General features: G+C 35.9%; 1 protein-coding gene across 16 annotated transcripts in view; it reads left to right on the top strand.

Moving 5' to 3' along the window:
- LOC135198512 (discs large homolog 1-like protein) overlaps window positions 1-22,500 on the top strand; it is a 754,910-nt gene that overhangs the window by 411,383 nt on the left and 321,027 nt on the right. For 11 of the 16 annotated variants that reach the window (XM_064226154.1, XM_064226161.1, XM_064226163.1 and 8 more), the window contains exons 3-4: window positions 19,823-19,861; window positions 21,928-21,966. The exons of 3 other annotated variants lie outside the window; for them this stretch is intronic. In XM_064226154.1, the coding sequence (XP_064082224.1) occupies window positions 19,823-19,861; window positions 21,928-21,966 (78 nt within the window). The remainder of the gene's footprint in view (window positions 1-19,822; window positions 19,862-21,927; window positions 21,967-22,500) is intronic. 2 more of the 16 variants (XM_064226164.1, XM_064226165.1) reach the window with 1 other exon arrangement.

The raw sequence follows: 22,500 nt of genomic DNA, 5'->3' as shown, positions 1-22,500 counted from the left end.
ATGCCTTACCTCTTTATATTGTAAAAGGTAAGGTAAGTATATCTTAGTTTAACCAGACCACTGAGCTGATTAACAGCTTTCCTAGGGCTGGCCTGAAGGGTTAGATATTTTTACCTGGCTAGGAACCAGTTGGTAACTTTTCAACGGGATCCAAACCACGTAGAGAAATTAATTTCTATCACCAGAAATGAATTCCTCTGATCCGGACCCACCAGATCGGAAGGCGAGCACGTAACCACTCGTCCAACAATGAACTTTTTATGTCGTAAGAAAACTTGCAGCTGGATGAGAGTAACCTTAAAGAAAGTGATAAATCTTTCTGCCTCAAAAAAAGGAGGGTTATAACCGCTAGGGAAACCAGGAGTAAGAAGAAAATTCCAAAGCTCTCACGTTAAGGGGGAGGAATACTTACTGAACCTTTTAATCACAACTAGCTTCGTATTGAATGATTGTTTGTCGTAATCTTTTTGTGGATCGAATAAATGATTTATGCTTTGTTTGTACTTTGTGTTGCCTTCTGAGATATGAAAATGCAGTTTCTGGAGGTTATATTAAGAAGTAGTTTTTTCCCTTCATTACAGAATACGGATTGGCCATTTGTTTAGGAGAGTGAGAAAGTGAAAATGCCGTATCTATGTTTATTTGATTGGAAAACAGAAGCCAGCTGATATACCCGTAGTATATCTGTAATACATTTAATAGATAGTTTTGCTCTCTCTCTCTCTCTCTCTCTCTCTCTCTCTCTCTCTGCTCCTTCTTCATCTTCTTTGGGAGCGCCCACTCGATTTTACGCTGATTCTCCTTTCGAACCTTTTGGGTTTTTATGGATGGAAAAAAAATCTCTCTCTCTCTCTCTCTCTCTCTCTCTCTCTCTCTCTCTCTCTCCCCGTGCGTGTGTTGGTATATGCAAGTAGAGCTTTAAACTTAATCGGACTCGTCATGTAATGCCATTCTTTACTGATGGGGATCCCAGAAATTACGAAGCAGGAGAACGAGATTAAAAAAAAAAAAAAAAAAAAAAAAAAAAAAAAAAAAAAAAAAAAAAAAAAAAAAAAAAAAAAAAAAAAACACTTGCAACTGTTACTGAAAAACGATCCCGTTTCAGCCGCTCATTGTAGCTTTGCTTACTCGGGGAGTAAGCCTACAAGCAATTTTGTTGTTGTTGTTGCTCCTGTTCTTGTTAGGGGCTAGGAAAGGTCTACTGAAGAGTCTAAAAAGGTCTTAAAAAGGTGTTTCGCGTCGAGTCAAAGCTACAGTAATTTTAGGATGGGATGTTTATGATTTATTTATTAGAATGAAAATGTAGATAATAAATAATGTGCATGTTAAACAGCATGTAAAAATTATCTCTAATAAAATATGGCGTATTTAATTTTCGCTGGTGAAAAAACGCGCTATTTGACCGTTGATTTTGGCGGCTTTTAATTCTTGCTCGCGTCCCGAGTAAGCTGTAGATCGGAACACGCCTTGTTCCCCTTAATCTGAAAACAAAGTTAAACAGCATTACCTCTGTCTTTTACCTGTAATGGGAGAGCAATAACTTAATAACCAACTTATCTCCCAAAGGTAATTGTGTATACCTGCATCTATAGACCCATGCAAATAGCCCCTTTAGGCTTGTTACATATGAGTGATTTTGCATGATGATATAAAGATAATAATTCTCAAATGGTTCAGTCTACAAAGCGTTTATTTAGCATCGGAGGATGTTTTTAGAAATTGTAAATAAGAAAATAGAAAAGATTAGGAACTATGAATTTATATCACATCACCGTGATTCATATACCATGTCCTTCAATATCCAATTCGCTCTACCTCGGAATCAATATATTTTCATATATATGTTAACAGAAGGGGAATGTTTTAGTTGATAATAATTACGTCCTCTCGTGGGTTCGAACCAGCGCCCTGCGGACTGAGGAGAGAAACCAGGACTTCAGTGAAGTTATCGACTCGGCCAACATGTGAGGCCATAAGTTGGTACTTATTCCGACCTTATAAATCACTGTCGAACTCAGGTATTTGTAATTAGAATCGATATCCAACCCCCTCTGCCATGTTTATTTATGAAATATCCCTTCGGTTCAACGATGACAGACTCTCTGGGAGTGACGGAAGGGTGAGGGCATGTTTCATCAGCCATGCCATGTGCTGACTACAGTAGGCCTATTTTATTACGTAGTAAGTATAGTCGATTCATTTATGGTAGATTCTTGCGCCTACGAGACGTTTGTTTGGCGGCCTCTGATTGGCTGGTACCGGGTGGCAGACTGCTCGCTCAGTGGGTCATATTTTCGTTTGTAGCTTAGAAAACTAGCAAAATGTTTACATTTCTTCATTTATCTCACGTTTTACAAAAGATAGGAAAGTTTTGATCATACCATCGGATTCAGTATTAAATGTACAATTAATTAATCTTTTCCTGAAATCAATAAGTTAAAATACAAAGGAATTACAACGAGTAGAAGTGAAGGGAGAAACATTTCATTCTTTATACCTGTTTTTATTCATCATCGGATTTTGCATAATTCATGAGATCAAGATAAAATGAAATCTTGTGTTTTAAAACAATAAAATCACCCTGAATACGCTGGTGCTTTCAGATTTTAAATGCGTGTAATATGTAAAGAGAAAATGAAGAATATGTCTTATTATGTTGCATCCGTACTTGACTCGGTTTGACAGTAGTGCCGAGAGACGCCTCTCAGCTAGAGCCGTTGGCGTGTTGGTAAATAAATGCATAGAATTCCCATTATGACTTTCGAACATTTTTACTCAAATATTATATATGTCCGTATTTCTGGACATATCTGATAAAAGAAAAGTAAATAATCAGATGGATGCATCTGGGTGTACATGCTTTATGAGGCTCACTGATAAATAACAGAACTTGTTTCTCTGGCCAATAACATCAAAAGCTTATGGTTTTCATATGTTCACTTAATAAACAAAAGTACAAATGTTTATTTCTTACCATAAAATTTGTTGTTCAGAATTGCTTGAGTTACTCTTACACCAGAATGTTTATCTCCTATATATACATGTTACACTTGACAACATGTCTACAACAATGTTTAGGAAAAATTTGCTTAGTTTTCTCCTAAGGTAGTTGATTATTCTTGAATCACTTAATTCATACCTGAGTTAGAATAGCTCCCGTAACCGTTCCCACAGCCCTGCATAATTGTATATACATAGTACATGTAGGATAATGAGACTAATCAGAAGACTGTTATATCTTCATCTTTTTAAACAAAAAGAATGGAAATTCATGCAGATATATCATGTCATAAACACAAAAGAAAGTTATACACAGTAGGCTTACATTGGTATGTCATTAGGCTATCGATATGAACAAAAAGAAATTAAAATCTTACAAATTTTCTTACGTCATCATTATTTAAAAAATAAATAAAGGAAAATCATACATATATACATAGTCATGTCATTACCTATTGAAACAAAAAGAATGGGAAATTATAGAGATACATTGATATCCCCTTTCTATTAAAACCAAGTAAAAAGAATTTATAAACAGATATGTACATTGTTATGCCATTAAATATTAAAAAAAAGGAAACTCATATGGATATACTGTAGTTATGAAATTCCCTATCAAAAAAATGGAAAACTATAGAAACACTGTTAGGTCTTCAACTTTTTAAAAACAAATAATGGAAAATCATTGATATATATCATCACTGTCAGTGTCATCCTCCCTAATATCAATATCATCACTGTCAGTTTCGTCATCTCCAATGTCAATAACAAAACTTTCAAACATATGCTCTCTAGCAACATCTTTCCTCTATAATCATCTTCTAATTTCTTAACGTGGTGAAAACATTTCTTCCAGTCTTCTGTTGTAACTTTGCCTATCGCCAGTCTCGTAAGCTGCTCAACAGTTTTCAAAGATTGATTTGCATTAGAGTTATTTTTTCTGATATCCCCCTTTATTTGAGCCCATATAAGTTCTATGGGGTTAAACTGACCAATAATATTGGGGCAGTCTGAGCACATCATGACCATTTGCACGGGCTATCTCATCTATCACATACCTCTGTTTTTCTTTGTGACACTTGGCAATCTGCAGCAATTTTGGCTTTGTTGCTGATGGGTCGTGGTGACGTTATTAGAAGAAAGCCACTCTATGACTTCACTTTTTCTGTTGCTGGTTGTTGGTACTTTATTTTCTATTTTGCTATGGTAGGGAGCATTGTCCATTATGATTAGAGATCTGTCTTCTATATTAGGCAATAGTTGTTCCTTAAACCACTTTAAAAACCTTTCATGGTCCATGGAATCATGGTAGCCCCCTTTGGCACCATTTTTTGACCTAAACAACAATAGCGCATCTTTGACAAACCCCTTCTCACTCCCCGCGTGCACCACAATAAATCTTGACCCCTTTCCAGTCTTAAGTTTGGGTCCTATTTCGCCTTCACCCGTTGTCCAACACTGACGTACACATTCATTTTGGTTTATCCAAGTTTCATCCAGGAATACTTCAGGTTTACGTTCAGTTGGACTACAATTCCTATTCTTTTCAATTAACCGTAGATATTCAGTTCTCGCTGCCACTAAATCATCACGTTCCATTAAAATTGCTCTTCCACCCGTCACTTTTTTTGTACCGGAATCCAAGCCTTCTCACAATTTTCCATAACGTTGTTCTTCCACCATTAAACTTTACCGGGTCTTCCTTCACTTTTTCCAGTAGGGCATCTAACGTTGGGAGCTCTCCTCTCTCGTAAAAAGACAAAATCTCCTTTCGAATACACTCATTTTCAAAACTATCCACCTTGTCCTTCACTCGTATCCTCTTCCTGGGATATACAGGTGAAGCGAAGGGGACGTTACCACACTCAGATGACTGTCGCTTGATTTTTTTCACTGTGTTGGTTGGCACTCCTGTAGCTTTGGCGGTCTTCTCAAATACTTCATTTCTTGAGTCTGCTCCCCACTGTGAGCTGAAGTAACGATGAACATTCATTATAATGTTGCGAGCTTGACTTGCAAATCTGGAAACGGTGCGACGAATGGTGCTGTCATCTCGAGACATCTGCTTGAAAAGAAAAAAAAATCTTGCTTAGTTCGTTGCTGTTTATTGCTCCACTGAGATTATTATTTCATATCACTCAATTAAGTCTCTGATATCTCTTTCGTTTGAAAATATATTCATATAAGAAAATTAGAAACAATATGTTGAAACCAACCTCATTAAAACTAAGGATGAGCTGAAGAGTGCGAAGTAGGTCCGTAGATTTCAAATTCATTCCTGGACTGAATTTCCCGCCCGCGGCCAGCCTACACCTCTAACGATACCAGATGCATCCATCTGATTATTTACTTTTTTTAACAGATATGTCCAGAAATACGGACATATATGATATTTGAGTAAAAATGTTCGAAAGTCATAATGGGAATTCTATGCATTTATTTATAGAAAATGTAATGACATAATAATTCGGTAAATACATAGTCTCGAAACTGCAACTTCTCATATCGCCAATTGGCAACTGCCAACGGCTCTAGCTGAGAGGACCAGACACCAGACCTAACGATGTGTCTCGGCACTATTGTCAAACCGAGTCAAGCACGAATGCAACATAATAAGACATATTCTTCATTTTCTCTTTACATATTACACGCATCTACAATCTGAAAGCACCAGCGTATTCAGGGTGATTTTATTGTTTAATAACACAAGATTTTATTTTATCTTGATCTCATGAATTATGCAAAATCCGATGATGAATAAAAACAGGTATAAAGAATGAAATGTTTCTCCCTTCACTTCTACTCGTTGTAATTCCTTTGTATTTTAACTTATTGATTTCAGGAAAAGATTAATTAATTGTACATTTAATACCGAATCCTTTGGTATGACCAAAACTTTCCTATCTTTTGTAAAACGTGAGATAAATGAAGAAATGTAAACATATTGCTAGTTTTCTAAGCTACAAACGAAAATATGACCCACTGAGCGAGCAGTCTGCCTCCCGGTACCAGCCAATCAGAGGCCGCCAAACAAACGTCTCGTAGGCGCAAGAATCTACCTTAAATGAATCGACTATAGTTAGGCGACTTCAGTGGCACATAGCCGTCGTAGACAGACTAATAAGTGGAAAAGTTAATTCCCTTTGGAGCTACCCATCCAACGGGGGAAAGGCGTAGGCCTATTATACAAAGATTCTCTGTATCTCGCTGTACACACTCATATACAAACATAACAACACACTCACGCACACACACACTATATATATATATATATAATATATATATATATATATATATATATATATATATATATATATATATATATAATATAATGAAGCTGTATCCGTACTCTCCCGCTCGGCTCAGAGGCTCAGTTACGCAAACGCATAAACACAAACACGCACACAGACACACACACACACAAACGCATATAATTTATACGTGTGTGAGTGTGTTTGTGTACGTGTCCGTTAGTGTGTATGTGTAGTATGCATTAGTGTATGTTCGCATAGAGAGTAGGCCTACAGTTTTTGGAACAGGAGTGAGAGAGGCGACGATAACGCTCGCTCGGAAGGGACTAAAAATCGAAAAATCTCTTAACTTATGATGGCAGAAGTTTCCGGACAAGTTTAGACGGGCTTGTTTCATCAAGTGCCCTGGTACCTCGTTAAAATGTCTGGCGATTAATCAAGAAATTACGCTCTCTCTCTCTCTCTCTCTCTCTCTCTCTCTCTCTCTCTCTCTCTCTCTCTCTCTCTGTGCTATAGACACAGGGAATCCTTAAGACATTTATTTCATGAAGGATTACATTTCACTTTCGCAGCCTTTTCTGTATAAGCAATATACTGAAAACGTCCATTTGAAAACTTAGTGATTTTTTTATATTATTTCTTTAGTTCTCTTTATGATTATTGTTCTCTCTAGAGTTTTTTTTTTAATAACTAAAGTTATTCATAAAAACTAGTTGTTAAGAACCAAAAAGACTGAAATTATTTACAAGGAGACATTAAAATGGACGAACTTTAAGATTAAACAGGAATATATATATATATATATATATATATATATATATATATATATATATATAATATATATATATGCATTATATATATATGTGTGTATTTGTGTGTGGTGGGGGAGGGTGTTATGTGTGAGTATGTTCATTGCAGTTCAATACTGCAGCGAGCAAAGTTTTCTATTTCCAGAGATAGTCAGAGATTAGATTAGCCGCAGTTTATAAAGTTTATCAAGTTTGACTCTGAAATATGAAAGCGAGAGTGAGCTGGCTTGGGAAGGATTTTAGTAAACAGACGTTAGGTTACAGAAGAGCAAAAGAGGTAACATTTCATAATGTTTTCCTTCTTCCTTCCACGTATATTTTTGGCATTCTTCTGCAAAATCCCGCCATGAACGGCGAAAAATACAAGCGTTTGGAGATCACAGAGGTATACGGGAGATTCAAGCGGTTTACGGCAGGTTAAGGAAGTATAAAATCCTTAATGCCTTTGTCTTACGTCTCTCTCTCTCTCTCTCTCTCTCTCTCTCTCTCTCTTTCGATTGCCACTACTTTCTTCGACGAGGACGGCGAAATCGACCCGCCCGAAATCACCATTAGGACAAAATCAGTAGGACACTGTCAGTGCACAGTAAAACCTGCTCGTACAGATAAGTCGAGCGCACGATGTCTCCTCGGACGGTCTAACAAGTCTTTGAGACATACTAATCCTTGTAACTCCTTGTAACTCGACTGTCATTCAGTCGCATTCCGGCGCCCGATTTATGCCCGGAAAGCGGCGAATCGAGGAGGAAGGGTGCGGGGGGGGGGGGGTTGGGGGGGGTGGGTTGGCCTGGGTTGGCTGTTAGGCGTTCCAGACGAACGAACGACACTTACTCGCGTGTGCGATTTTCATATTTGGATTGAAGTCGGATCATTTGGCAGCCAATTTTATGGGAGATATCTAGTGATGGAGGAGGAGGAGGAGGAGGAGGAGGAGAGCTCTGGGGGGAAAATAGCGTTGTCAGGCGTTTGCAAATTGAGTCGTGAAGGAATGTTGGTCGTTGGTTTTAAGGGGATTGATGAGGTCGAATAAGAGTCGTCTGAGGAAAATGAGGAGGAGAAGAAGAAGAAGAAGAAGAAGATGAAGAAGAAGAAGAAGTCACTTGATAAGAGAGAGGACGAACTGGAAATCGCACAGGAAATTAGCGAAGGGTTGAGAACGGAAGAAATCGTAAGAATGGACGGAGAATCGAAAGAAAGAATGAGAGAAAGAGGAATGAATAATGAGAGAGTTTAATGAATTAGATGGAATTAGTAATTGATTGTGATAAGGAAGGTAGAAAATTGAACAAGTGATTATGCACATAAGGGACGAGAGAAGTTGAAAGGGAATATGAATTAAGGATTGTAAGAAAATTCCGTCAGGAGGAAAAGATACCATAATTAGTCAATTAAACCTATTGAACTTCTTCTCTCTCTCTCTCTCTCTCTCTCTCTCTCTCTCTCTCTCTCTCTCTCTCTCTCTCTTCCCCGAACCTTTTTTCTTACTTACATTCACAATTACTATCCAGTGATAATCATAACCATCTAGCAGACAGAATTGTGAATGGCACTAAACAGTGCAAGCTGTATTGATGCATAATAATGCTGATTGTATATAAAATGTTAAACTGTAAAGGCACCAAAATCATATCGGGAAAAAAATTAGTTATTTAATTTGATTTGCTTATGTATTCTGGCGTCGTAACTACGAAGGTCACTCATACCGCATTTATCAAGAGATATTCTCGTAACTATTTTGGCATAATCAAGCCTTTCCTATTGCTTTGTACACCTACTACTACTACTACTACTACTACTACTACTACTACTACTACTACTACTACTACTAATAATAATAATAATAATAATAATAATAATAATAATAATAATAATATAGAAACAAATCCACAGATATGTATACGTACATAATATTTAATGATAATTTGTACAGAAAGCTTTCGGAAAACTGTTAGATTGAAAACGAGTGTTTTTAATAATAATAATAATAATAATAATAATAATAACAAAAACAAAATCAAGAAAGTATCACTCATTGACGTCGCAGTACCATGCGACACCAGAGTAGATGAGAAAGAAATAGAAAAGATTGGTAAGTATCAAGACCTGAAAATAGAAATAAGAAGGATATGAGATATGCCAGTGGAAATAGTACCCATAATCATAGGAACACTAGGCACGATCCCAAGATCCCTGAAAAGGAACCTGGAAAAACTATATGCTGAAGTAGCTCCAGGACTCATCCAGGAGAGTGTGCTCCTAGAAACATATTGAGAAAAGTGATGGACTCAAAAGGAGGCAGGATGCAACCCGGAACCCCATGCTATAAGTACCACAGAGTCTAATATAATAATAATAATAATAATAATAATAATAATAATAATAATAATAATAATAATAATAATAATAATAATAATAACAATACTTTGGAAGAAGGCATTCTTTTAAAACAAATTCTGTTGAATACAATGGCAGAATTAAGCGAATTGATCTCATTTATTGTCTTTTCTATTTTGCTAATTTCTGCCTCAGCGATACTTCTCAATAACTGGCCCATATTCATATAGGAGAAACCTAAATGAACGAATAATATGAAAAAGAGAAAAGACGATATATATATATATATATATATATATATATATATTATATATATATATATATATATATATTAGATCAATTCGCTTAATTCTGCCATTTTACTCTTCAGAATAATAATAATAATAATAATAATAATAATAATAATAATAATAATAATAATAATAATAATAATAATAATAAAATAATAATAATAATAATGATAATAATACAGCTTTCTGAAATAAATGATTCAAAATATAATAGATGCAAATGTTTAGTAGGAGAAACGAATAAATGTCATTTTGACAGTGATGGCAAAAATACTTATGTTATTAAATATGTAAAATATATAAAAATGCGGAAAAGTAAATTACTGTCTAATGATTTTGACCTTATAAACTAAAGTTGTGTAAGTAAATAATTAAATAAGTAATTATTAAGCGATTGGTATCGCCAACCCTTTATTGACTCTTCCTTTAGGAGCTATTGATTAAAACCAGTGATTGATTGGATAATCAGTCAAAAGGGCTCTGGGGTCGCTGACATCTTTGCTATTGAATTTCCTGATTGCGGATAAACGCGATTGGTTTAAATAGACAATGAATGAGGTTGGGAAATAATAGAGGAGAAAATGTGAGAAAATACGCAAGACATTTTTAATTGGGGAGACTGAAGGAGGGAAACGAAACGGAATGATCTGTAAACAAGGGGAAAAAGGGGAGAAAGAATGCACGACAAACACGGAACTGAGAGAGAGAGAGAGAGAGAGAGAGAGAGAGAGAGAGAGAGTTAATTTATGTATGTTGAATCAGTAAGAAATTACCTGGAGAGAGAGAGAATTTATGTATGTGGAATCAGTAAGAAATTACTTGGAAAGAGAGCGAAAGAGAGAAATTTGTGTATGTGGGGTCAGTCAGAAATTGCGTGCAGAGAGAGAGAGAGAGAGAGAGAGAGAGAGAGAGAGAGAGAGAGAGAGTTTATGTATGTGGAATCAGTAAGAAATTACTTGGAAAGAGCGAAAGAGAGAGAAATTTGTGTATGTGGAGTCAGTCAGAAATTGCGTGGAGAGAGAGAGAGAGAGAGAGAGAGAGAGAGAGAGAGAGAGAGAGAGAGAGAGAATTTGTGTATGAGGAATCAGTAAGAATGAAAGGTAGGGGATGAGAAAATTGGACAGGGAGAACAATAAGCGGAGGAAGATTACCGTTATTACGCGGAATGGAAACAGGATCCATTACCTTGTGAAGGAAAGCAATAAAAGTCGAATTGCCTGGTATTGCAGCAGCAACAGTAGCTGCGGGAGCAAGTGATTAAAAGCGATTAATGCAGTGATAATATACGAGGTGATTGCAAATCCTCCTGAGGAGGAGGCAAATCTCATTAAGAGGAATTAATCTCATTATTACAAACCCTTCCGGTGCCTTTGCTCGCTCGACGGCCCAACTTTTTTTACTCAAATGACAAACGGTTGTCATGACTTTGATATGAATTACAGAAGGATATATACTTCACGTCGTAGCTTCGTTGACATATTGCAACTGCCAGGTTTTCAACCTTTTAACCTTTCAAGCCTTTTTACGGTCAATTTCACCTCTGAGCGCTGAATGACCTCGTAGGCCCCAGCGCTTGGCCTTTTGCCTAAATTCTATATTCTACTGTGGGTTAGTTGATATTCAGTTGACATTGTTCAGCGATCTATAGACTTCAGCTATAAATGTGTCCTTCTAATTTTGTGATACATATCCTCAGGAGTTTAGCCCTAAAGACTGGGGATTTCATTAACGTAATTTTAATGTCCTCTAACCATCATATTTCATTTCCATTTGTATTTTGTGTACATATTGTATTTTATTTGCCTCGAAAATTTGTCTTTGTAACATTTATTTTCAAGCTTGTTTGGTATAAGTTTTGATTTTTTTCAGTGATCTGAACTTTGTGTTAGCTTGCTTTATATACATTTTTAATTTTGTTCATCTCGAAATCTGTTAGTTGACCATGAAACTCCAAGCATATTTTATTTACGTTTTATATTTAGTTAGCTTCCTACTTTATACGTAAACTGACGAATTAAGCCCTTGTTTTTCATCTTATTAAGCAAATATGGTTCCTATGTGCATATAGAACGGTCGTAAGGAGATAATCATGATTTATAGCACGATTACACGGTACCCGTGTATAGCAGCGCAGGAGAAAATCGTGACTGATAAAGGGATCCCAAAATACCTATATAGGTGTCCAGCCGAAAAGGATCCCACATTCTGCCCTGACGGGCGCTTCACACGCGAACCTTAATTTTACCTCCGGCGTGATAAACTATCGGCCATTCTCCTCGGATTAATGTTACGAACGAAGGATTGGACCTCGCTGTTATCAGCGGGCTTATGAAGTGTGGCCCGTGATGGGTTGATGGATGAATGGGAGTTAGGTCTGAGTAAGGAACGCGGGCGGGGGCGGGCGGGGGGGGGAGAGGCAATAAAGTTTGAATGTATACTATATTGAACCGGGAGAGACGGGCTGTAAGTCAAAGTCTTAACGAGGCCGAGGTTCATTTGTGAGAAATGATCTTTCGAAGGGAATGATAAGTGAAACAAATGCTTTTTGGTGTGTTTCCTGGAATTCATACAGACAGTTTTTAGGGTCAAGAAAGTCCTAGAAAACGAAAAATCTGGATAGTTAGGATCAAGAAAGGCGAAGAAGACGAAAACTCTGGATAGTTAGGATCAAGAAAGACTGTAGAAACGAAAACTGCATAGTTAGGGTCAAGAAAGTCGTAGAAGACGAAAACTCTGGATAGTTAGGATCAAGAAAGGCGTAGAAAACGAAAACTCTGGATAGTTAGGATCAAGAAAAGTGTAGAAAACGAAAACTCTGGATAGTTAAGATCAAGAAAGGCGTAGAAAACGAAAACTCTGGATAGTTAGGATCAAGAAAGGCGTAGAAAACGAAAAATCTGGAGTGTTAGAATCAAGAAAGGCGTAGAAAACGAAAAATCTGGATAGTTAGAATCAAGAAAGGCGTAGAAAACGAAAACTCTGGATAGTTAGAATCAAGAAAAGCGTAGAAAACGAAAAATCTGGGTAGTTAGGATCGAGGAGTCATGGAAAATTCTCAGACGGAAAGGATGAAATTTTGACCGGATTGCGTTTGTTGGGGGAGTGGGGAAGCGTTCCTATATTGCGAAAAAGATTGATAATTAAACTGCTGTTGATATTGAAGGGGGGTGAAACGATCAGTTACGTCGAGAACAAAAGGTACCAGCCCTGAATGGCTTAAGTTTGTCCATAGAGGCGGTGAGATGTGGCCTAATTCGGGTGGAAGTTTCCTGAAAGGATAATGGGATAATTGGATGCTGATGCCGTAGTGTAATCAAATCCCTGATCGCTAGCTTCTGATCCATTGTCCGCTTAGAGCTTTTCAATTAGGTGGAAGCTTACTACTGTCACAACTAATGATGATAATAATGGTAAATATTTATGTGAGACTTTTATCTGAATTGAGAGGCTTTTATTATGCGCGTCAACAACTCTCGTAAAGCAACGTTTTCCAGAAGGTAATTAGTTTAATAAGTGAAAAATTTCTTCCACGTAAGGTTCCTCTATGTGTTTATATTCCCACAGCCCCCGCACCCCCCCCCCCCCCCCGCACCCCAAACTTTTTTTTTTTTTTTTTTTTTTTTTTTTTTTTTTTTTTTTTTTAAACTTTTTTTTTTTTTTTTTTTTTTTTTTTTTTTTTTTTTTTTTTTTTGTACCTAATACTTCGAAAGTTTTGCGTTCATTTATGCTACACCCGCGTGTTTTTCTCTTTTTCCTGTGTTATTGTTATCAAACAGCACCTTGAAACCCTAGTTTCCTCATGATTTCGGATATATTTTTTCAATTTAGCATAAAGTGATAAGAGATAAAAAGCTTATCAGTTCGAGGGAAGCCCTTATTTGAGGAAGAAAATTCCAATGAAAAAAAAATTCTCTATCATACCCGGAATTTCTAGATTTTTGTATGTGTTTCCCATATTGTATTTAAGTTTATATTATACTCTTCAAAGTGTATTTAGAAGCTAAAAATACTTGAACAGTTACTTTTTCACTTTTTAATTCTTTATGCAGATTTTCCCATACCTGGAAAAATGAAGGCAATGTAAGTGAGAGTCGAAAATGCAATTACCGAACCTGGGGTCTTTATGCACAGTCCCAATCCTCGGACTTATAGGGGCAGCCCCGGGGCTGGACGACGGCAAGTTTAAACGAGGAGTTTAATACCGCATTATGTCGCTTTTACAGACAGAAAATAAATATATGGACGGACTTCGTTCTTTATTAATCAGAGAATTTTATCGATAACAAAGAAAATCGACACAAGACTTTTATACTGAGCATTGTTAATGTATTTACTTTGAGAGAGAGAGAGAGAGAGAGAGAGTGAAAATTTTTTATCCAATGGCGACGGGAGAACGAGGGGATGATTGCATTGTAATTTAAGCCTTATTGCATTATACCCGAGAGGTTTGTTATGCGCGGGGTATAATAGCCTCGTCCTCCTTCTCCTCCTCCTCCTGATGCTACTTATTGGTTAATCTTATCCCACAGGAGGGGGATGTTGGGGGTGGGGGTGGGGGGAGGGGGGGGGGGGAAGCAATTTGTAGCTGCCAAAGCGCTTGCGTAATTGGGCAATTCATAATGCTGCCTTAATGTTTAGGTCTCATTATTCCTACCGTGTTAGGACAGGTATTCTGGCCTCTGGAAGTAACGATCTCTCTCTCTCTCTCTCTCTCTCTCTCTCTCTCTCTCTCTCTCTCTCTCTCTCGTTCTTTAAGTTTAATGAGCTCAACATCCTTACGTCTTTCGTAGGGAGAGTATATTTTCTGTCACTTTATTATTATTATTATTATTATTATTATTATTATTTTATTATTATTATTACCTCTCGTCTCCTCATTCTGATCTACGCATATTATCTCCATATTTATGTCGTTGGGGTTTAATATTATAGAACTGCGTGGTCTACAGTTTCCCTCAGATCTGCATCATATTTCTTCCATTAACCTTGAAAGAATAAACGAGATTCTATTTGAGAATCTCGGTTAAATATCTTCCGCGAATTGCGAATACTTTGAAGGTATTCTATGCGCTTAAATATTTCTTCATATCAACGTAAGTAATCCTTCTTTGATCCTTGAAGGTTGAAGGAGAGGATTGCTATAGATAATTCCTCATGAGATTGTCGCTCAAATTATTCTTTTCAGGAGTTGGAAGGGGTGTGAATTATTCATGTTAATTAGATTGGAGTCTGTCGTTAAGGAATTCAGAGAGAAATAATTTTTTTTCGTAATTCCCAATCTTTTTTTCTTCCGTTGCACTGAATAAGAATTATTGAGGTTTATTAGGTTATATATGTCATAGATGTACTGTATATTAGCATAGAAAACTTACATGCGTATACTTAATACATCTAGTATTAAGTATACGCTACTAAATATGAAATCGTTAAATATTAAGCCTCGAACATGACCTTCATAGTGACTTCACTTTACTTTGGCAGTAACTTAAATCGTTGCAGGGGTTCACATGTGTTAAATAATTCTGCCCCAGCCAGGATTCGAACCAATGCCTTTTGCGTCGGATACAGGGATGACAGTGACTTATCCATTCAGCTGTAAGTGTGTAAGCGTAGTTGTAGGTATGTAAAAGTGTGTGTGCGTGTGTGTGTTCGTTTACCGGTTGGAGGGAGGGGGGAACCAGCTGTCTAGTTTGCGGAGCTAACCTTATCCACTTGACATGATAATATTGCAGTTGGGAAAGATATGCTGAATCTTGACAAACTTTCTCCATCTCGAAACTTCGTTTCCTTCAATTCCATAAAAGCGACAATTTGACTAAGAGCAGGCGACGTATTGGGAAACTTTTAACAAAAACGGCAACTCTCTCTCTCTCTCTCTCTCTCTCTCTCTCTCTCTCTCTCTCTCTCTCTCTCTCTGTATACATATATTTGAATGTGAAAACTTGGAGAAACTAAAATCAGTGTTGGAGTAACCAAAACTCTCTCTCTCTCTCTCTCTCTCTCTCTCTCTCTCTCTCTCTCTCTCTCTGTACACGTATATTTAAATGTGAAAACTTAAAGAAACAGAAATCCGCGTTACAGTAACCTAATTAGGTAGTCGCCTAGAGATTCATTCATGTTTGAAAGCAAATATTTATTCTTTCATTTATTTATTTTATATTTTCACCGAGTCATAATCGAAATGATACAGAACTCGTTCAAATCTCGTTTCCGTTTCGTCCTTGTAGTACAATTGGCTATATGTTTTGGCAAACAATGCAACGTTTATATTTCCCTGATTGCTGTTACCGATTTTGCTATCTCTCTGATGAATATATAGATGTAAATATATTTACTTATAGAAACTCATTTTTGGGGTGGACTTTATACTGTGTGTCGCACCAATGTTTAATGTAAGTCAGGCAGTCAGTTGTATGATGAACCCAATCGATGTATTTTGTAATCATCTATTGTTAATACAAGGATCCTTTGCCCTCTATACACATATTTGCATAATTATCTCTATAAAAGGTCAATCATTAATGAAGATAGTTTTTGCCTCCGTGCACGAAGTTGGAGGTTGTTTTGCTGTGTGTGGGCATGTTTTTTTCTTTTATATTATTCATTTATTTATTTTTATTTATGTATTTATTTATTAACTTATTTTTTCTATTTATTTATGTATGTTTTTTCTTTGTTTCTTTTGAGGGTCTGGTAGACGGCGGTTTGCTAGGACTTGGCTTAAGTCTGCGGTCTCTGGCCGCTCTTGTTCGATATCCAGTTAATTTATTATTTTTGTTGTACTTATTTTTATTTTATTTGAATATTTTTGGGATGTCTTTTACCATGCATTGGAACTCTCTTCCTCGCTTTATTTTCGGAGCCTCTTATAACCCTCACCATCCACTTATTCCCTTATTTTTTTTGTTTTTGTTTTCTTGAGGTTTGGTGTAAATATGGGTAAATTGGATTTTTCAGCTTCATGTAACTACTCATTTCTTATCGATATCACTGGCTCTCTCTCTCTCTCTCTCTCTCTCTCTCTCTCTCTCTCTCTCTCTCTCTCATTTATCACTTTAGAGTCGCTTCATTGCTTATTCCTGCACGATTTTTTAATGAGAACCATTTCAAAGGATATCAGTTTTTTTTTTCCTTCGCAATTTTCGCTTTTTAAATAATATTACAATTATGCTGTTGACTTTAAAGAGACCATATTCAAATCGCAAAGATTAAGGATAAGGTGAATTCTTCAAGAATAAAAAAAGTTAAAACCTAAAGAATAAAGGTGAAAATAAAGAAAATAAGGATGTAATGAAAGAATAGAAAGAACGAATTAAGTAAAAATTTCTTTTGCACATTGTCTTACCTTTTGCAGCGTGAAAAACGATGACTGATCAACGTGCAAAGTGAAGTTAAAATAAATTAAGTGAACGTAACATTGATATAAAAGACTGATCAGATTTGACTCAATATTTCGCGAATTGTATTCAACCACTCAGCTTTTAATCTCAACCGTCTGAGTATTAAAGGTAGACGGGAGAGAAATTGGGAGAGAATCCATTTTCGAATCTTCAGGGCCAAGTTACATAAGAGAATTTGGTTCCTTGTCACGTCAGCCTTCTCGTAAAAAAAAGAGGGTGGGGGTGATTCTTTTAGGTCCCAGTAGATGATTGAGAATCTTGACATTGCTGTGGAAACAGGTTAAAATTACCATCTTACCACCTACCAAAAAAAAAAAATATATAAGTGAAAAGTCTTCTGGCTTGGTATGATATATTGTGAAAAGGTGTCAGTGGGTTAACAGAGGTTTTTCCTCGTTGTATATATTCCTTTAGTGGCATTCTTCGATTGGACATTTATCACTAGATTTTCATGTAAAATTTCTATTGATCTATATTGCTAAAAGTTGAGTTTGACGAATTTTGCTTTCTGGGTGTTATGTTGAGTAATCCATCTTTGTCTTTATCAATGCTGAGCTTTCATATATATATATATATATATATATATATATATATATATATATATATATATATATATATATATATATGTGTGTTGTGTGTGTGTGTTTGTGTGTGTGCGCGCGCGAGCGTGTGTGTTGGCGCGTTTTCTTGTCAAATTGTTTTATAATTTTACAAGGTTATTTTAATATTTTAAGATACCGTAAAATAGATAGGAGAATTAATGACTCTTTAGGCATTTAATATTCAAATAAAAAGGAGGACAGTTCCCATTTTGTTCCTATGTGCAACCTTATAAAATCTTATTGACCATTTTGCGTTAACGACATTTCCTTGTCGTTCGCAAGAATGACTAAGCGTCTTGTGTTTTATAAAATGAATGAAATATTTAAGTCCGGAACAATATCCGCTCGATGAAGATAATTTCGTATCCGACATGAATATTTACGTCGAACATGAGCAGAATTCATTATGTATTGGGGCCGGGTAGAGAAATGCAGACCGCCATTTATAATACAGTGTAAAGGAAGGCCAAAGGGGACAGAAGAGAGAGAGAGAGAGACAGAGAGACAGAAGAGAGAGAGAGAGAGAGAGCAGAGAGAGGCTCTAATTTAGGTCGTTTCTGCTTCAGCACTGTAGCTTTAAGATGGAACAGCTGTTTGAGGCCTGTTATTCCATCTCGTCCGAAATTGTGACTTTGAGCCAGTCTTTGGAAACAAAAATGAGAACGGTTAATGTCTCCCTCTCTCTCTCTCTCTCTCTCTCCCTCTCTCTCTCTCTCTCTCTCTCTCCTCTCTCTCTCTCTCTCTGTGCTGGATCCTTTTGAAAATAATCTCGATTTGCCTTGGAATTACTCTCTCTCTCTCTCTCATTCTCTCCCGTCTTCTCTCTCTCTTCTCTCTCCTCTCTCTCTCCCTCTCTGTGCTGGATCCTTTTGAAAATAATCTCGATTTGCCTTGGAATTACTCTCTCTCTCTCTCTCTCTCTCTCTCTCTCTCTCTCTCTCTCTCTCTCTCTCTCTCTCTCTCTCTCTGTTCCGGATCCTTTTGAAAATAATCTCGATTTACCTTGGAATTTCTCTCTCTCTCTCTCTCTCTCTCTCTCTCTCTCTCTCTCTCTCTCTCTCTCTCTCTCTCATATGATTTTGATAAGGTATGAAGAAAATTATCGTGATTAATCCCTCAGATTAACTAGGGAAATCCGTTTAAGTGCTGATAATCACACATCTAATGATAATCGTTTATTATTTTCAAAGGTTAATAATTTTTTTTTTTATTAATATTAGTTCGTGTACGGTAAATAGTCCTTGTAAAAACAGAAAAACCGACATCTCGACATTTCGGTTTACGCATCATTCACACTGAAATTTGTCTCTACGTGTTTGTGTGTGTGTTTTTTTTTAGTGTGAAATTTTCGTAATTTTAAGTAGCTCTTCATCCTAATGGTCGGATATGCTATTTTTAATTTTTTTTATTTAACATCAATATAATTAAGTTATTCTTGAAGATCTCCTTGTATATTTTCTATTTTTATATTAATTTATCTATATTTTAAAGATGATTTTCATTTATTGTTTATGTATGTTTTATATCTAAATTTTGTTACCACCTTCTTCATGACAGAATATTAATTCTATTTTTAGAGACTTATGTTAATTACTTTAGTGTTAATGTAGTATTTTTAGAATATTCTCATTTTTGTATTCCTGTACATTTACAATTAAATGTAGATTCCATATTTTACTTGCAATTTTTTCATATCTCCATACTTGAATCCTTGTAGATGAAGTTACTTCATATATATATATATATATATATATATATATATATATATATATATATATTATATATATATATATATATATATATATATATATATATATATATATATATAGTATATATATATATATATATATATATATATATATATATATAGTATTAAGTTAGTATTATAGAGCATTTGATTTTTGTACATAAGCTAAGCTGATAGATTAGAGAACCTGTAGCTCTATACGTCTTGTTTCGCAACCTTCCCCCATAGCAACAGAGTGTTTTTACTGCACTCTGATTTTTGTATATGTCCTGTTGCTCTAGAAAGTAGATCCCTTGTATACCTGACTTTTTATTTTTGCACTCTTTCCATGTTAACCCTTTTGGAAATCCATTTTGTTTTGTCATTTGTTTCATTTTCTCGTTTTTCAGAGGACAGAGAACCAAGAAGAAGTAGACGTTCCCGAAAAGGTAATTCATGCCCACTCGTTGGGTTTAGGTTTCTGACTAAACGTTGTTTTTTTTTTTCTTCTTCTTACGTCACTAACACCTAAGGATGGCTGTTTCTTGCCAGTGATAAGAATTAGGGAAGTCATGTTTATATGTGATTCTAACAGTTAATAGTGATGGCTATTTTTTATGTAATTCCTAACCTTTAGGGGAATGTGTATTTTTAGGTAGTACTTACCATTTAAGGGGAATAGATCTTACCTAACATTTAAGGGATGAATATTTTTTAGATCATACTTAACATTTAGGGGATGAACATTTTTAGATCACACCTAACATTTAGGAGATGAATATTTTTAGATCATACCTAACATTTAGGGGATGGCTATTTTTAGGTCATAACTAACATTTAACGGATGAATATTTTTAAATCACACCTAACATTTAGGGGATGAATGTATTCAGGTCATACCTACCATTTAGGTCATACCTAACATTTGGGGGATGAATATATTTAGGTCATACCTACCATTTAGGAGGAATGGCTATTTTTAGGTCATACCTAACATTTAAGGGATGAATATTTTTAGGTCATACCTAACATTTTGGGGGAATAGTTATTTTTAGATCATACCTAACATTTAGGAGATGAATATTTTTAGATCATACCTAACATTTAGGGGATGGCTATTTTTAGGTTATAACTAACATTTAGGGGATGAATATTTTTAAATCACACCTAACATTTAGGGGATGAAATTGTATTTCAGGTCATACCTACATTTAGGTCATACCTAACTTTGGGGGAGAATATATTTAGGTCATACCTACCATTTAGGAGGAAATGGGGCTATTTTTAAGGTTCATTACCTAAACCATTTAAGGGAATGAATATTTTTAGGTCAAACCTAAACTTTTGGGGGAATAGTTTTATTTTAGATCATCCCTAACTTTAGGAGATAATATAGATCATACCTAACATTTAGGGGATGGCTATTTTTAGGTTATAACTAACATTTAGGGGATGAATATTTTTAAATCACACCTAACATTTAGGGGATGAATATTTTTAAATCACACCTAACATTTAGGGGATGAATGTATTCAGGTCATACCTACCATTTAGAGGGAATAGCTATTTTTAGGTCATACCTAACATTTGGGGGATGAATATATTTAGGTCATACCTAACATTTAGGAGGAATGGCTATTTTTAGGTCATACCTAATATTTAGGGGGTGAATATTTTTAGGTCATTCCTAACATTTAGGGGAATGTCTTTTTTTATGTCATACCAAACATTTAGGTGGGGTGTCTCTTTTTAGGTCATACCTAACATTTAGGGGATTGTCTCTCTATGTTATATCAAACATTTAAGGGAATGGCTATTCTTGAGTTATACTTAACAAATAGGGGGATGGCTAAAAAATATTTTTTCCTACTTAACAATTAGGGGGGAAGGCTACTTTATGTCATACCAAACATTTAGTGGAGGTGGTTATTTTTATGTCATACCTAACATTTAGGGAGGATGGCTAATTATAACCCTTAATTTTACATTGGTCTTGACTGTTAAAGACAGGTAAGACTATCAAAATCCATGAGTCCTAACAGTTAGGTAACTATTTTTCAGCCAGTTACAGCATTTAAAGGGACTAAATCCTTTTCACTCTAGGGGTAACATGTAGAGGAAGAATATAATTCCACGGTAGTTACAATAGTTAATTAAGGAGAGCTGTTTTGTTACGAGTTTCAAGAGGTAAGGGGTTAGTAATATAAAGTCAATCGTATCAGTTAGTGAAGGATTCATCCTCGTAGGTAGGACATATCAGTTATTGGAGGATTCCTCCTTGCAGGTAGGACGTATCAGTTATTGGAGGATTCCTCCTTGCAGGTAGGACGCTGCACCTTAAGATAGAGTAGGTTAAGGTAAGGTAATTAATAAGTATATTAAGACTGTATTTTGGTAGTGCTTACGAACGGCGCAAAAATGGCCACGCTTTTATTTACTGAATGTTGTTTTCTTATGTAATATGGTTTCTCCATAATATAAGTCTTCTTTTATAACGGCAGCTTTCGTCTTTCAGACCACAGAGAACCAAGAGGAGGTAGATGGTCCTGAAAAGGTAAATTAATTGCCCTCGTTACTTAAGGGTTTTCAGAAAACTGATTTGGTGAAGGAATCGGTGATGGTATTACCGTGAGACTGTTTTGTCTTTGGTGAAGGGTTGGGTTAGGTTGTTGAAGGTTAAAGTTACTGGCTTTAGTAGGTTAATCTAATAGTGTAAGGGCTATGTTATGGTTTTATCAGGATGGTATGAATTGCAGTTTTTATTAGGTGAGCCTAATGAAGGATTGCATGAAGGTTTTATCAGAATGGTGAAGGTTGCAGTATCTCAGAAGATAGTGTCAGATTAAGGGTTGTCATAAGATATTGTCAGGTTATAGGTCGTCATGAGACGGGAATGACGATTGAGTGATTGATAAGGTTATGACTTTTCAAGGAGCTCTGATCGACGAAGGCTGAATTCACCTTGCATGTGGTTATTCTGATCTCTTCAATCTCCTTGAATCCTTTCTCTCCCTTACTTTAAGCAGTGGGCCACATGAGGGGTTAAACATAAGTTCCTTTCATTGGGATAATTATAACATTTTGAATG

This window comes from Macrobrachium nipponense, chromosome 22, assembly GCF_015104395.2.
Source record: "Macrobrachium nipponense isolate FS-2020 chromosome 22, ASM1510439v2, whole genome shotgun sequence".
NCBI classification, from domain to species: domain Eukaryota; kingdom Metazoa; phylum Arthropoda; class Malacostraca; order Decapoda; family Palaemonidae; genus Macrobrachium; species Macrobrachium nipponense.
The sequence above is the reverse complement of the archived record's forward strand: the minus strand, read 5'-3'. Positions and strand labels throughout refer to the sequence as shown.